We start from the raw sequence: 14,648 nt of genomic DNA on the forward strand, positions 1-14,648 counted from the left end.
TGAATACATAGGAAATATTTGCATTTTCTAACCAGCAATAAAAGCGCTTACAGGAACAGTTTGCAGAAGAGCCATAAAAATGGTGATAGCTAAAATATACTGATCTGTTTACCTCAGTAAAGAGCCACATAGCTTTCCGCGTTGCTTACTGGAACTGAAGAACATATTCTTCTTGACATGGCATATAACCAGATGCATCAGCTTTTATATATTATTCACATTTTGGGTAGCCAGAACTAGAAACTACCAGCATGATTCTACAACATATGGATAACACCACAGTTTTGGATAGTACTAACACCACTCCTCTGAACAATGGCACCATCCGTGTAGACCACATTGAAGAGATCATCAGATGGATCTCATTTGCTGTTGGGCTTCCTGGCATCGGCTTTTCTATCTACCTCATGGGCATGCAAGCAAAAACTGGCAAGGCTGCTCCCGTCTACCTAATAAGCCTTCTCGCATCCGATATCTTTAACATCCTTGGGCGACCGAAAACATCTGCAGAGGATGCTCAGAAAACCAGTTTGCAGACTACAGACATATCCTCCCTGATATTCTACTTTGGGATCATATCCAACATTGTGTTCATGGTCTGTGTTGCTCAGGAGCGATATCTGTTGGTAACCTGTCCACGATATAATGCCTTCTGCATGAAACTCAAGCAGTCGAGCATGATTTCATTGGCCGTGTGGGCAGCTCCATTTGCAATACTTTTCCTGGCGTACCAAGGATATATCATCTTATTCTCCATAGCTCTTCTTCTCCCACTACCATTCCTGGGGTTTTTCTTTTTGGATTCTTTTAGAGCCTTGTGGTGTACAAGACGGCCAGCACCTGTGACTAACAGAAACAAGATTCTGGGTATGCAGGGGGTCATCTTGTGTAATTATAGCATGCTTTACCTTCCCTTTATCCTAAATACTCTGCTCAAAGCATTGGCTTTAAGTTCTTATGTATACTACTTGGGACTTGTATCTGATCTTCTTCTCTATCTTGGCCCACTGGTGGACCCATTCCTCTCAATCTTCCTTACAAATGGAATTGGTGACATTTTGAAGGCCTTTCCCTGCTGTGCGAGGAAAAACACACAGGAGGAAACCGAGTCTGTGAATACAGACACTGTGGAAACAGTATCTGGGATCTTAACGCGGCTGTGAGAAAATTAAAATTGAACTAATAAGAGTTATTTTGATTGTTAGCATTTTACAGCTTTGTACTAGTTCGCCCAAAAATGTCTTAATTCAAAATTCTGTCGTTGTTTAACTCATCCCTCACAAAAAAGGCATAATTTTAGCAGACTAATTGATCGTAAAAAAAAAAAAAGTCACACTTGTGTAAAAAATAACCGACCATAGAAAATGAATGGGAAATTGACAAAAACTCGTAAAATCTTAGAAATGTTTGTACGATATATAAATCAGACGAAATGCAGAAAAAAAGTACACAGCAATGACAGGGTGAAACTCTAAAACATTAAAAAAGTGCAAAACCAACACATCCAGTGCCGTTTCTAGGCATAGGTGAGCAAGACGGTCGCATAGGGCCCCACTGAATCCCCCAACATCATTGGGCTAGAGTACTGTCAAACTGATGATGCCTGTATGCCACTGGATCAGGGCGTTGTCAATTGCTGCCTGATTGTTGCATGCAATGTTTGCATTTGAAGCGCTCATCAAGTAGATCAATGGGCTCTGTCAGTCCTTTGGCAAGACAAGAGCTGCGTCCCAAATGATGCACTACATTATGCATTATGACACCGTATTCATGCACTATGTACGCAACCATGTATAGTATGAATTATATAAGGTTATTTTGTCATTCATAATCAGAGACTGATAGCCCCTCCCCCTTCAGTACGTAATTATAATTATATGAAGAGTTTCCACTTTTGTGTGCCATATGCATCAGACGTTCAGCCAACGGTCTGTGGGCGCGACATCTGAGGCTGAGACTAAGTTTTTTTTTTTTCATGCAATAAAGCAAAGTTCAAAGGCCAATTTAAAATATTGGTACAGAAAATAAAGTGCACAAAATCAGTATTTTGTTTAGGTAGTATTTGTGGCAGTTGATAAATCATGTTTGGAGATTTGTCCAAAAGGTGTGCGTTTTTGCGCCAATGCATTGTTAAAGGATCAGTATGTCTTGCAATATTCCTATATAAACTTTAACAGCCAATTAAAAAATATTGGTATAGTAAAATTCGCTAATTCAGGAGATCAATACATCCTTTATTTAACTGCTTTGTCGAGTTTAATGTATCCTTACCGAGGTGTTGAAATGCTGAATCCATTAAATCACTTCTAATAGCACTTAATGGAAACACTATCATTCCCATAGAGGGCAGAGCATGGGGAAGTTCATGTGTCATATGTAGTTTGGGGTAACAAAGGATGTTATATGATTGACTGAAATAATAATGCAATAACTGACACTTTAAATCAATGCTTTAAGCAACATTCACAATTTGCTGGCTTGCCTGGTCTGAACAAGAGTTTGATTGTTCCCCCTCCCACTGGTTTGATCATACTTTGGATTTTGAAAAATGTGATTAAGCTCCATAGTGCCAACAGTGATTGGCACGGGGTCCATTTGTCAAGACTGTAATGCAAAAGTTAAAAATAACGTGGGACTCCGCTGCAGGGTGTCATGTGCTTATCAGGAAAGCGAGTGAGTAAACAAATAATGCACTGTTTGACCAATTCACTTTTTCGTGATTGAGTATGATTGTGTTCACACCATAAGCAAACCATACCCCAGACCACCCTTTTAGGCGGATACAGGTACAGTTTGCAGGTGGGCACACAAGTTCAGAAAACAGCGTTCACATTATTCAAATGAACCAAACTCTGGCTGGCATTAACATGTGATCACCATGATCAGATCAAGCAGATTGGATCATCAGTCAATCAGAACAAAGCGCGTTTACACTTGGGAACATCAGCTGACTTCTCTATCTGGATAACCAATCGGATCGTTCTTTCCCATGCAATATTTAAATAAGCCTTGCAAGTGGTCCATAAAACTTAAGTTGCCTGAAGATGTATGATAGCTTTATGTTAGGATCGAACAGATGTTTAAGTCAATTAATAATTCAGAATCTTGAATAGAAATCTTCCTTGACAACTGTGGTATCCTTTCACTTTCATTGTGTGGAAAAGAGCAGCTTGGCTGATCTACCTCTCCTTTTGTCTTCCATGGAGCAATGAAAATCATGTGGATTTCAGAAGACATGAGGGTGAGTGAATGACAGCATTTTGATTTTTGAACGACTTTAATAGTTTTCAATGCCACAATGATCATTCCCAGACTTTAGCCATTAAAAAAAAAATCTGAAAAAAGAACAAAGCAAACAGCAAAAATGTATTAAAAAAATTTGCATTATAATACTCATAATACACTATAATACCTAACTAATGTTCACAACACTTCTCAACAGGTTTTAAATTGAGACCAAGTGGGATATGAAAAAGAGGTTATATAATATGATAGATTTGTCATCATTCGCTTACCCTCATATCTCCTGAAATCCACAAGATTTAAAAAGTTCCATGGAAGACAAGAGGTTTAGTAGAACAGCCAAGACTCTGTATTCCACATAATGAAGTGAATGGTGACCATGGCCATGAACATGACAATTATTCAAGAACTTAAATTTTAGTCCATTCCTCACACAAAGCTTTTCTACATTATCCAGGGTGACTTATACAGTGCAGAAGTTGTATGGCACTTGTCATTTTTGGAGACTAGTAACTTTTCACTTTCATTATATGGAGAAGAGCAGCTCAGACTTTCTGCTAAACATTTGTATTTTTGTTTGATAAAAAGAAAGAAACACATGGATTCGAAATGACGAGTGATCAAAAAATGAATAATGCTTGTTTTTCCCAGAGTTGTCAGAATTAACGGATAACTTTGTTTGAGAACAGACTTGTATATTTTATTTAATAATCATAAAATGGAATACAAATGTTGTCTCAAGTACATATAAGACTCTAAAAACTAAAAAGGTGTAAAACATCTGAGGAAGGTCTCATAGGACAAGAAGCTTGCCACTCAAAGCAGACCGAACAGGTAGAGATCTGTAGAGAAAGAGTGCAGAGCTCTCGGAGCACGTAACGGTAAAAATCTTCAGGCACAGTCACCAAAGTGTGGGATGTGTGTCAGTACAAAAGTGTGGAGATTTGGCTTTTGTAACCCGCACACAACAACACAATCATACACGGATTGGACGCAAGTAATCTGTAAACAAATGTTCTCCATAAAAAAAAAAAATCTCTCATATTCACTGACTAGGCGCTTTCTGTAGGAATAAGGGGAAAAAGGCTAGTGCGCAACTCCAGCATAAGAAAAGCATAAAAAAAACTGGAAAAAAAAACTAACTGTGACTAAACAAAGCCATTGTAATTAAGTCCTGAGTTTTTAAAACAAAACATAAAAGGCCAAAACGTAAGTCAAAACACTGATGAACTCATAGAAGGTTTTACAGTAAACAAGATCGATAGTTTCCAGGCCCGTAAAGGCCACTTGAGCATACTAAAATAATTCAGTGAAAACAGACGGTAGGTTTCATCTAGTCCGCTGGTGAATTGCTAGTCTGTCAGGAGAGGGCGTGTGGGGTCTGTTGGCAGAACAGCTCAAACCAGAGATGGCCTGTCACTCAAGGCAGCAGGGTTCAACGGCGCGGTTGGTGTCGGGTAGGTCTGGGAGCGGGTGCCACGGCACAGGATGGCGTCGGGACAGATGCAGAGGCAGCAGCATCCTCAGCCTCCTCCAGCTCTCCCTGGAGCTCCTGACTAACACTGGACTGCAGTGCGGCCGGCGTCAACCACTCCTTTGGCAGGCAGCTCTGAAGGAAGGGCACACAAGAGCTGAAGTAGGCCAGCCGGTTCACCCAGCGTGGGATCTCTCGACCACAGAGGATCTGCCGCAGACGTGAGGGAGATATTGTGAGATTTTAGAATCTTTACGGCAAAGCGGACCCAAGAGAGAGAGAGAGAGAGAGAGAGAGAGAGAGAGAGAGAGAGAGAGAGAGAGAGAGAGAGAGCTAGATAGAGAGAGTTATATATTATATTACACACAAACACACACACACACACACACACTTCCTTCAGCTCACCTCTGATAGTGCTGAGGAATACACACACACACACACTTCCTCCAGCTCACCTCTGATAGTGCTGAGGAATACACACACACACACACACACACACACACACACACTTCCTTCAGCTCACCTCCGATAGTGCTGAGGAATACACACACACACACACACACACACACTTCCTTCAGCTCACCTCTGATAGTGCTGAGGAATACACACACACACACACACACACACACACACACACTTCCTCCAGCTCACCTCTGATAGTGCTGAGGAATACACACACACACACACACACACACACACACACACTTCCTTCAGCTCACCTCCGATAGTGCTGAGGAATACACACACACACACACACACACACACACTTCCTTCAGCTCACCTCTGATAGTGCTGAGGAATACACACACACACACACACACACACACACACTTCCTCCAGCTCACCTCTGATAGTGCTGAGGAATACACACACACACACACACACACACACACACACACACACACTTCCTTCAGCTCACCTCCGATAGTGCTGAGGAAAAGTGATTGCAGTTCTTGTGCATGAGGTGGTAGGCGTTCCCCTTATATTCCTTCCCCATTTCCTCCACTATTCTCTCCATATCCTCTTCTGTAAAGTCTGTGCTCCCTAAAACAATGGCCTCTCTGAGAATGCAAGTAGAAAGTAAAGAGGGTGTGAGAAAGAGGCAGAGAGAGGAAGAGGTTTTTGCAGACAGATCCTTTCAGTCAGATCAGCATAGTGATAAATATTGTGACTCACTTGAATTTGAATGTCTCTCCCAGTTCTGTGGCATCACCAGGTGTTATCTCAAATATACCTGAAAAAGGATAAGGATGTCCTCCATAGGCAAACTCTGCAATAAAAGAGAAAGTATGAGTTGTTATTAAAGATTCTCCACGATCTGCCTTTACAGAGAGATTGTTAGCACACAAACATCTCGGAAACTGCTTAAAATGTCATGGTCTCTTCCTTTTGCATCCACAGATCATCTACAATGTGAGGTTTGGTTATGTTTAGACACCCCCTTCTTTCTATGTTACAGTCAGTCAAGTTAAACATTAGATTTCTGAGCAGCTTGACTCACTTGTGTCTGAGTCATAATGCAAGCGTTACCTCTGCCATAGATCTCAATTCCTGAGTGGAAGACTCCAATTCCCAGAGAGGTAGTGAACTCATTGATCCAGTACTATAAGGAAGCAAAACAAGTCTGTGTCACATATAGTCAAATGGTAAAAGTGTTTCAAGGACAACTGATTTACAGTGTTCAGAAAAAGGTTAAAATGTTACATACAGTATAAATGTCATTTTTGTGTAATTTTCTGTCTCCTGAAATTTTTTTTTTTTCTTAAAAGGTTTCATCAGCCAAACAACTGGTATGTTGTTAAACAATCCATAAACAATCCACTGAATACACTGTACTTAAACTCTTAACGGCTTGGTTTTCATTCCTGTTAGAAATAAATCATATCATATGGGCAACTTAAATCATTATTTAAACAAATGAGGGATGTGCAGAATTTTTTTTATATTCTGTAGGTGCCCCAAATATGAGCAACGTGCATTTGAAGTGGAAATTCAAAAGCTAGCTATAAACATTTTTAAAAACATTCATAACAAATTTTATTATTTAGGAGCTTTAAAAAGTGTCGGAAATAGTTGTGTGAAATGTTTGTAGTTGTAAGTTCAGACACTTCTCACTGGATCTTGCAACGCTGTGATGTAACAGTGTCGCGAAATCAACTCTGTTTCCCGAGTAAAGCTGTTTGTTTGCATTTTGGTGATAAACGGTCTGCGCTGCGCAACTCAAACGATTAGCGGGATTTTTTAAAGTTTTTTTTTTTTTTTGCAGTCTCCTGTTTCTCATATGCAACAGAAATGGCAGTCTGAGTTGAACAATGCAGTGGTCACGCCAGTGTGACCGCGCAGAAAATTTACTCGCACCGGCATAAAAAAAATAAATAAAATGACATGCTATCAATGTGACTCAGCGCTTGACAAACCTTTGTGTTCACACCCAATGTAGGCTACTTCATTAGAAGGTCTGTTGTTGAAGGAGGTAACCAACAGCTGTGCCCAATTAATATTCGGCGTGTTCGACTTGAAGCGGCACTGTGTAGACTGTTCGGCATATGACATCAAAGTAGTTATGACATCATGGTAGTTTTATGCCATACACTGACTGGTCTGCATAGCGCGGCTTCAAGTCGAACATGCCACTGGACCAGCTGGTTTCTAGATGTCTTTAATGAAATTAACCTACGGCACTAATTTAACTACATTTGGAATATATCAATTGGCACGATGTAAAGTGTTGTTTGGTTAAAACAATTTAAAAAATACAAAAAGTTAGTCAAAAATATGTGAAAAACGGATGAGAAAAATTGATCAGCTAGACGGTTCTCCAACTCATTGTTCAGGCTTGTCAGATAAGACCCTTATCCTTCTGGCCTCAATTACTTCAAAGCTTATTATACATATCCTTCATCACAGAACTGGGGATTAGTCTCTCTGTGATTAGCAACTGGCTTCTAAGTGTGATTTTCAGCAAGAGTATTCTCATGCCAAGAGCTGCGATTAGAAAATAAAATCTACAAGCTCTGACATGAACTATGTGGGAAAACTCATTCTGATAAGTTCCTTTGTGAACTGCTGTAAGGGGACTTTATTTCAGTAAAAGACCTTATGGTCAGGCTGGAACCTAGGTTCATGACACAAACCTCTGAAATTTCTTGGATTCATGGAAATATTATGAATTGGCCTCAAAATTTCAAATTATACTAGAAATCACAGGCCATTTATCGGTTTAAAACAAAAAGTTTACTACTGACAAATTTACCATTTCCAGCTTTATAAGCAACAAATCTCCTACATGGTTTATAGGCTTAACTAAGGGCATGTAACTTGTAATGTGATTCCCATCCCAATTAAGATTATTTGACATCTTTTAAAACCTTGAGCAGCTCAAATTTCTAACCTTAATCTTTATGCGAGAACATAAGCTTAAAATAGTCCAACATACTACTATGAGTGAAGAGGCCTAAGTAAAGTATACAATTACACGTTTCAAAGGGTCAATGAGACACACGAGACCGACTAAATCTTTAAAATGGAGACTATTCACGTTACTCCGTGTCTGTGATCAATGACACTTAAAAGGTATGGTCCATTTTTATGGTCTCTTTTTTTTCCAGCCCACAACATTTTGTACATTTGGGGTACAATAAATGTGCATTAATGTAAAAAAATAAGCATTACACAACGCAAAGTGACTTGTGACATACAGTGGTTTACTGTTTAAAATATATAATATATACACTTATTCATTTAGCAAACGCTTATCCAAAGCGACTTAAAAATGAGGACAGTGGAAGCAATCAAAAACAATAAAAAGAGCAACGATATATAAGTGCTAGAACAAGTCTCAGTTAGCTTAAAAGTACACGTAGCAAGGGCTTTTAAATAATATAATAAGTAAAAAGAAAACAATAGAAAAATAATAGAGCAAGCTAGTGTTAGATGTCTTAAACACACACACACACACACACACACACACACAATTGCATAATAAATGAAAAGAAAATAGAATACAAAAAGATTAGAAAGGTAGTTAGATTTATTTTTAAAGAAGGGAATAAGAATAGTGAGTGCTAAAGTTAGAGGGTCAAATAAATATGGAAGAGATGGGTTTTAAACAGATTCTTGAAGATGACTAAAGGACTCAGCTGCTCTGATTGAGTTGGGGAGGTCATTCTACCAGGAGGGAACATTTAATTTAAAATTCCGTAAAAGTGACTCTGTGCTTCTTTGTGATGGCACAATCAAGCGATGTTCACTTGCAGAACGCAAGCTTCTAGAGGGCACATAAGTCTGAAGAAATAAATTTAGGTAAATGGGTGCAGAGCCAGTGGTGGTTTTGTAGGCAAACATCAATGTCTTGAATTTTATGCAAGCAGCTATTGATAGCCAGTGCAAATTGATAAACGGAGGTGTCAGGCGTATTCTTTTCGGCGCATTAAAAATGTATCTTGCTGCCGCGTTCTGGATTAATTGTAAAGGTTTGATAGAACTGGCTGCAAGTCCTGCCAAGAGAGCATTGCAATAGTCTAGCCTGGACAGAACAAGAGCTTGAACAAGGAGTTGTGCAGCATCTTCCGAAAGAAAGGGCCTGATCTTCTTGATGTTGAAGCAAATCTGCAGGACTGGACAGTTTTAACAATGTGGTCTGAGAAAATCAGCTGATCATCAATCATAACTCCAAGGTATCTGGCTATTTTTGAAGTTATGGTTGATGTGCCTAACTTGATGGTAAAATTGTGATGAAACGATGGGTTTGCTGGAAGCACAAGCAGTTCTGTCTTGGCAAGGTTGAGTTGAAGGTAATGGTCCATCATCCAGCAAGAAATGTCTGTTAGACAAGCGGAGATGTGATTAGCTACCGTAGGGTCATCAGGATGGAATGAGAGGTAGAGTTGAGTGTCATCAGCATAGCAGTGGTATCAAAAGCCATGTTTCTGAATGACAGTACCTAATGATGCCATGTAGACAGAAAAGAGAAGTGGTCCAAGAACAGAGCCCTGAGGCACCCCAGTAGTTAGATGTTGTGACTTGAACACCTCTCCAAGATACTTTGAAGGACCTATCTGATAGGTAAGACTCGAAACACTAAAGTGTGGTTCCTGAGATGCCCTTTGCCAGTAGGGTTGATAGGAGGATCTGGTGGTTAACCGTGTCAAAAGCAGTGAACAGATCAAGCAGGATAAGTACTGAAGGTTTGGATTCCGCTCTTGCCAGTCTTAGGGCTTCAACAACTAAGAGCAAAGCAGTCTCAATTGAATGTCCACTTCTGAAGCCAGATCGGTTGCGGTCAAGGAGGTTGCTCTGTTTGAGAAATGCAGAGACTTGATTGAACACAGCTCATTCAAGTGTTTTTGCAGTGAAAGGAAGAAGGGAAACTGGTCTGTAGTTCTCTAAAAGAGATGGGTTGAGGGTGGGTTTCTTAAGTTATGGAGTTATACAAGCCTGTCCAAATGATGAGGGGAAAAAAGGCTGGAGGGATGTGTTAATGATGTGAGTGAGTGAAGGTGCAACTGCAGGAGAAATAGCTTGAAGGAGAGGAGATGGAATAGGATAAAGCGGGCAAGTAGTAGGATGATTAGAAGGGATGAGTTTGGAGACTTCTGCATCAGAGGGAAGAGAAGGATGTAAATGAGTGTATGTTTGCTGGTGATATGAGCTTGACTGATTGTGGGATGGAATATTGTGCACTGATGTTTTAAAATTGTATTAATGAAAAACATGGCAAAGTCATCAGCTATTAGAGATGAAGCAGGAGGGGGGAGGACAAAGAAGTGAGGAAAATGTTTTAAAAAGCATAGGAGAGTTAGATAAATTGTTAATTTTGTTAGGGTAGTATGTCATTTTAGCAGTGGAGACATTAGCAGAGAAGGAAGATAGGAGTGACTGATACACATTAAGGTCAGTAGTATTTTTGGATTTGCGCCACACCCTTTCAGCAGCTCTAAGCTTAGAACGGTGTTTGCGTTGAACATCAGATAACCAAGAGGCAGAAGGGGTGGTATGGGCTGGCCTGGAAGACAAGGGGCAAACAGTGTCTAAACAAGATGTAAGAGTGGAGCAGAAAGTATCAGTAGCACTGTTAGCATCAAAAGAAGTATAAATTTGAAACATATTTCCCAAAGAAAACCAATGATAGCTTTATCAAAAAGTTGTAACATGTCTGTAGAACAGACTTATGCAAAAATAATCACAAAGTAAAGATGTCAAACAAAATCTAGACATATGGCAAAAAAATATAATAAAAAAATAAAATAAAAACTGTTTTAGGGATGTTTTTTTTTTTTTTGGCCATGCATTGGTCATAAAGCTCACTGTAGCGGTGCCTAAGGTGTTATATGTTTTGCCCAATATATTTATTGATAGAGTGTGTGAACTAGAGCTGCAACTAACGATTATTTTTATTACAATAAATAATTAATGTTCTTTTTTTGATTAGCTAATGAATCCTTTGGATAACTTTACAAAAAAATATAAGTACAACTTCTAATATAATATTTCAACCGTTATTCATTTTCAACCAATGTGGTTGAAGTTTTTACAGTATACCAAAATAAAGAGGCAAAGAAAATTATTTTAGTATGGGAAATATGAGTTTACAATAGCGTTTTAATTAAACCACAGTAGCCACAAATTTACAGTTGTCTGAGATGTCATGAAATGTTCTTTAGCATCACAAACCATAAAATGTAGTCAAGGTTCTGCTATGTTTTAGCATGGTTTCCAGAGATCTGGAGCTGATTCGGGTAAGCTCGGTGGTTTGTGACTGTTGTCTCGCGGAGCGCTGTCTTTTAAGGGGCTGTTCACATATCGCGTCTTTTGCGCGCTCAAGTTCGTTATTTCTAATGTTGGCGCGCGGTATGCTCGCTCATAATGGAAGCGACACATTGGATTGTGGGAAATAGTGCTTCAGTGAGTGTACATCGGTTGTACACTCGAAATCAGAATTAATTGTGGGTAAAAAGTAGTGTATGTAGGGAATGAAGTCACAAATAGGGCTGGGACAACGCGTTGAGGTCTTCGATGACGTCGACGCAAAAAAATACGTCGACGCAAAATATGCACATCGATTCATCGACCTGTTTTTATTTCTCTAAAAAACGTTTGCAAAACGTTTACCTTGTGTACCCTGAATATACGCGATGGCCGGATCAACATTCTGTCCAACTTTATTCAACGTTTCTGCATTGATTTTTTTTTTTGGCGGCTGTAAAAGATCGACGAGTGATAGACCAAAATCTCTGACAGGGCGCGTACGAGAGAGAGCCCCGGCTACACGCGTGCACTCACAGTCTTCAAACAACACGAGCACTTCTTGCTCTCTCTCTCCCTTGTGCATATTAAATCAAAATCATTGAACACGATAGAAAATGGGCGAAACACCAAAGTTTCACACGTGCTCGCGCACTCACAGTCTTCAAACTACATGAGCGCTGTCTTGCTCTCTCTCTCTCTCTCTCTCTCCCTCGTGCATATTAACCAAAATCATTAGACACGATAGGGCGGAGCGCCAAAGTTTCACGTGGAGAATTCAGGGGGGTTTTTTCTCCATGACAGGCTGCTGGCTCCTACTGTTAATTTTTATTTATTTATTTTTTGGAAAAGCACTCTTTATTAGCTTAAAGCTCTCAAGTTTACATTGGTTACTGTATTCTTTCAATTGCTCTAAACAATTATTTTGAGTGACCTTTTTTATTGAATGCTAGACATCAAGTTGTTGTTATTTTCATCTGAAAGAAGAACCTTTTTTCAGTAAGCTAGGCCCTATGTGTTCAGTAAGCTTGTTTCAGTAAGTTATGTGTTTTCAAGGCTTCAAGGTTTTTTCCTCGTCATGACGTAGTTTTGGAATGATGCGACTTATACTTAGGTGCGACGTATAGTCCAAAAAATACGGTAACTTCTTTTGGACTGGAGCACTGCAATGCTTAGAATAGCCAGATTTTTTATATATATATACACACTATATAATACTATATAACTCCAACTGGATTCATCTGAAAGAAGAAAGTCATATACACCTAAGATGCCTCTGGGGTGAGTAAAACACTGCCCAATTTTCATTTTTGGGTGAACTAACCCTTTAATATTAATTATCTATTACTTGAAACTTCTATAGAGAGGGTTGTAATATTGCTGTAATACTGATTAAAACAGCTTTTATCTTGTCATTTTAAAAGGCAAAGCATCCATTATGTTTAGCCTGACTTCTCAACAGCTGCCTCAGATCACACAGCTGGATTCAAATGACAGTTGAATTAAATGGGTCAAAGATTTCAGCTAGACTGTCATCTCAATACTTAAAATTCTACATCTAACAAACTTGTCTGTTACAGGAACGTGGTTAAACTTGAGTACGGTTTATGAAAGTAAATAAAAGCTGGATCCTCTCTGATAAGCTTCCAAATAGCTACCGCACACATTTCCTTCTTAGACTATAAAACTTTATCTCTTTTCCATTGCATTTACTAATGGAGCTTTAAAATGCATGCATGCTGACACAGGACCAAGCAAGCTGACAAAGTACTCATATAAGAGTGTGCAAGATGCTACCCAAGTAGGCAGCTCACCAGGTTTTGAGACACAGCCAATGAATGCTTTGAACTAATGCCATACTACACACCTCTCAGTCACTGGAGCAAATTATCTGCATTTGTTTAAAGTCACCTACCATATCATAGACGTTCAGAATAACCGGCTCGTTTGCCATCACAGGGGTGTTGATGTTTTTCTTTCACTTTAGCTGCCGACCAGCTGCTGCCGCGGTCCTCCTCCGTTTTCCTTTTCACTCTTTCTCAGCACACGGACTTATTTTCTTTACCCTCGCAAACACCTTTGCTGCGTTATCTCGACCTCTGCTGATTTATAACCTTTTAGTGACATCCAAGAGCTGGTCCAGAAGGTGGTTTTCATTGACTGAATGTTTAGGCCACTTTTTTTAGTCCTGCTACAGGGTGTAGCGACGCTGCTAGGCTAACTGCCATTTAGCTATATGACCAGCGGAGACAAAAATGAACGGCACACAAGAGAAAGATAACAATTTGCGTGGAGATTTAGCCATTCAGACGACGAGGTGATTTTACAGTGAACGGAAATGAAAGCAGACGAACGTCAGATAAAAGGAAGACGTTTTAGCACCCGAGATATGAGAATCCTCCCCCGTTTTATGTGTCTGAGGTGAACTGAACTGAATGCGCGTGCCTGATGATGATGATGGCCAACCTCACAGCGGTGCATTACTGCCACTCTGCTGCTTTTATAGAACAAACAGCCTCCACACGGGCATCTCATCATTACATTAAAGCATCGTTACACACCCATACAATATTAAAACCAAGTCAACTTTTTAACAAGATATTTTGTGTATTTTTTGTTTTGTTTTGTGGAATGGTACCTATATATTATATTATAATTCTGCATAAAATAGTTAGAATAGTTATCTATTACACATTTTGAATTTATACATAAAGCAATTTATAAAATAGCAATATTATCTCTAACAACAGAGCATGTGAGATTGTGACACTCATTTGGGGGTGGGGTAAACTTTCTTTTATATATATATATATATATATGTATGTATGTATATATATATATATATATATATATATACAGTACAGACCAAAAGTTTGGAAACATTACTATTTTAAATGTTTTTGAAAGAAGTTTCTTCTGCTCATCATTTCTTTGATCAAAAATACAGAAAACACAGTAATATTGTGAAATATTATTACAACTTAAAATAATACTTTTCTGTTTTAATATACTTTAAAAAATAATTTATTCCTGTGATGCAAAGCTGAATTTTCAGCATCATTACTCCAGCCTTCAGTGACACATGTAACATCCAGTCTATCACATGATCACTTAGAAATCATTCTAATATTCTGATTTACTATGAGTGTTGGAAAACGTTCTGCGGTCTAATATATTTGATGAATAA

The 14,648-nt window shown here is 39.0% G+C and overlaps 2 protein-coding genes across 2 annotated transcripts; one reads left to right on the top strand and one right to left on the bottom strand.

Annotated features, from left to right (window-relative positions):
* The first annotated feature begins 22 nt into the window (after window positions 1-22).
* Window positions 23-1,262, top strand: si:ch211-132e22.4 (uncharacterized). The gene has a single exon (XM_052573457.1). The coding sequence runs from the start codon at window positions 252-254 to the stop codon at window positions 1,161-1,163; it is 912 nt and encodes a 303-aa protein (XP_052429417.1). The 5' UTR covers window positions 23-251; the 3' UTR covers window positions 1,164-1,262.
* A 1,996-nt stretch (window positions 1,263-3,258) lies between these two features.
* LOC127969632 (deubiquitinase DESI2-like) lies at window positions 3,259-13,942 on the bottom strand. The gene is made up of 5 exons (XM_052571678.1): window positions 13,377-13,942; window positions 6,248-6,320; window positions 5,894-5,987; window positions 5,637-5,778; window positions 3,259-4,927 (listed from the first exon to the last, which is right to left on the bottom strand). The coding sequence occupies exons 1-5, from the start codon at window positions 13,413-13,415 to the stop codon at window positions 4,679-4,681; spliced, it is 597 nt and encodes a 198-aa protein (XP_052427638.1). The 5' UTR covers window positions 13,416-13,942; the 3' UTR covers window positions 3,259-4,678.
* Between the last annotated feature and the right edge of the window lie 706 nt (window positions 13,943-14,648).

The sequence above is a fragment of the Carassius gibelio genome, chromosome B13 (assembly GCF_023724105.1).
Source record: "Carassius gibelio isolate Cgi1373 ecotype wild population from Czech Republic chromosome B13, carGib1.2-hapl.c, whole genome shotgun sequence".
In the NCBI taxonomy this organism is placed as follows: Eukaryota; Metazoa; Chordata; class Actinopteri; order Cypriniformes; family Cyprinidae; genus Carassius; species Carassius gibelio.

What these genes read in the sequence shown, in the direction of transcription:
- si:ch211-132e22.4 (XM_052573457.1), top strand. Translation starts at nt 252, where the DNA reads ATGATTCTACAACATATGGATAACACCACAGTTTTGGATAGTACTAAC.
- LOC127969632 (XM_052571678.1), bottom strand. Translation starts at nt 13,415, where the DNA reads ATGGCAAACGAGCCGGTTATTCTGAACGTCTATGATATG. An exon ending in TTCTGAACGTCTATGATATG is followed by an intron (nt 6,321 to 13,376) that starts GTAGGTGACTTT and finishes GCTTCCTTATAG; the next exon opens with TACTGGATCAATGAGTTCAC. An exon ending in TTTCCTCAGCACTATCGGAG is followed by an intron (nt 4,928 to 5,636) that starts GTGAGCTGAAGG and finishes CGTCTGCGGCAG; the next exon opens with ATCCTCTGTGGTCGAGAGAT.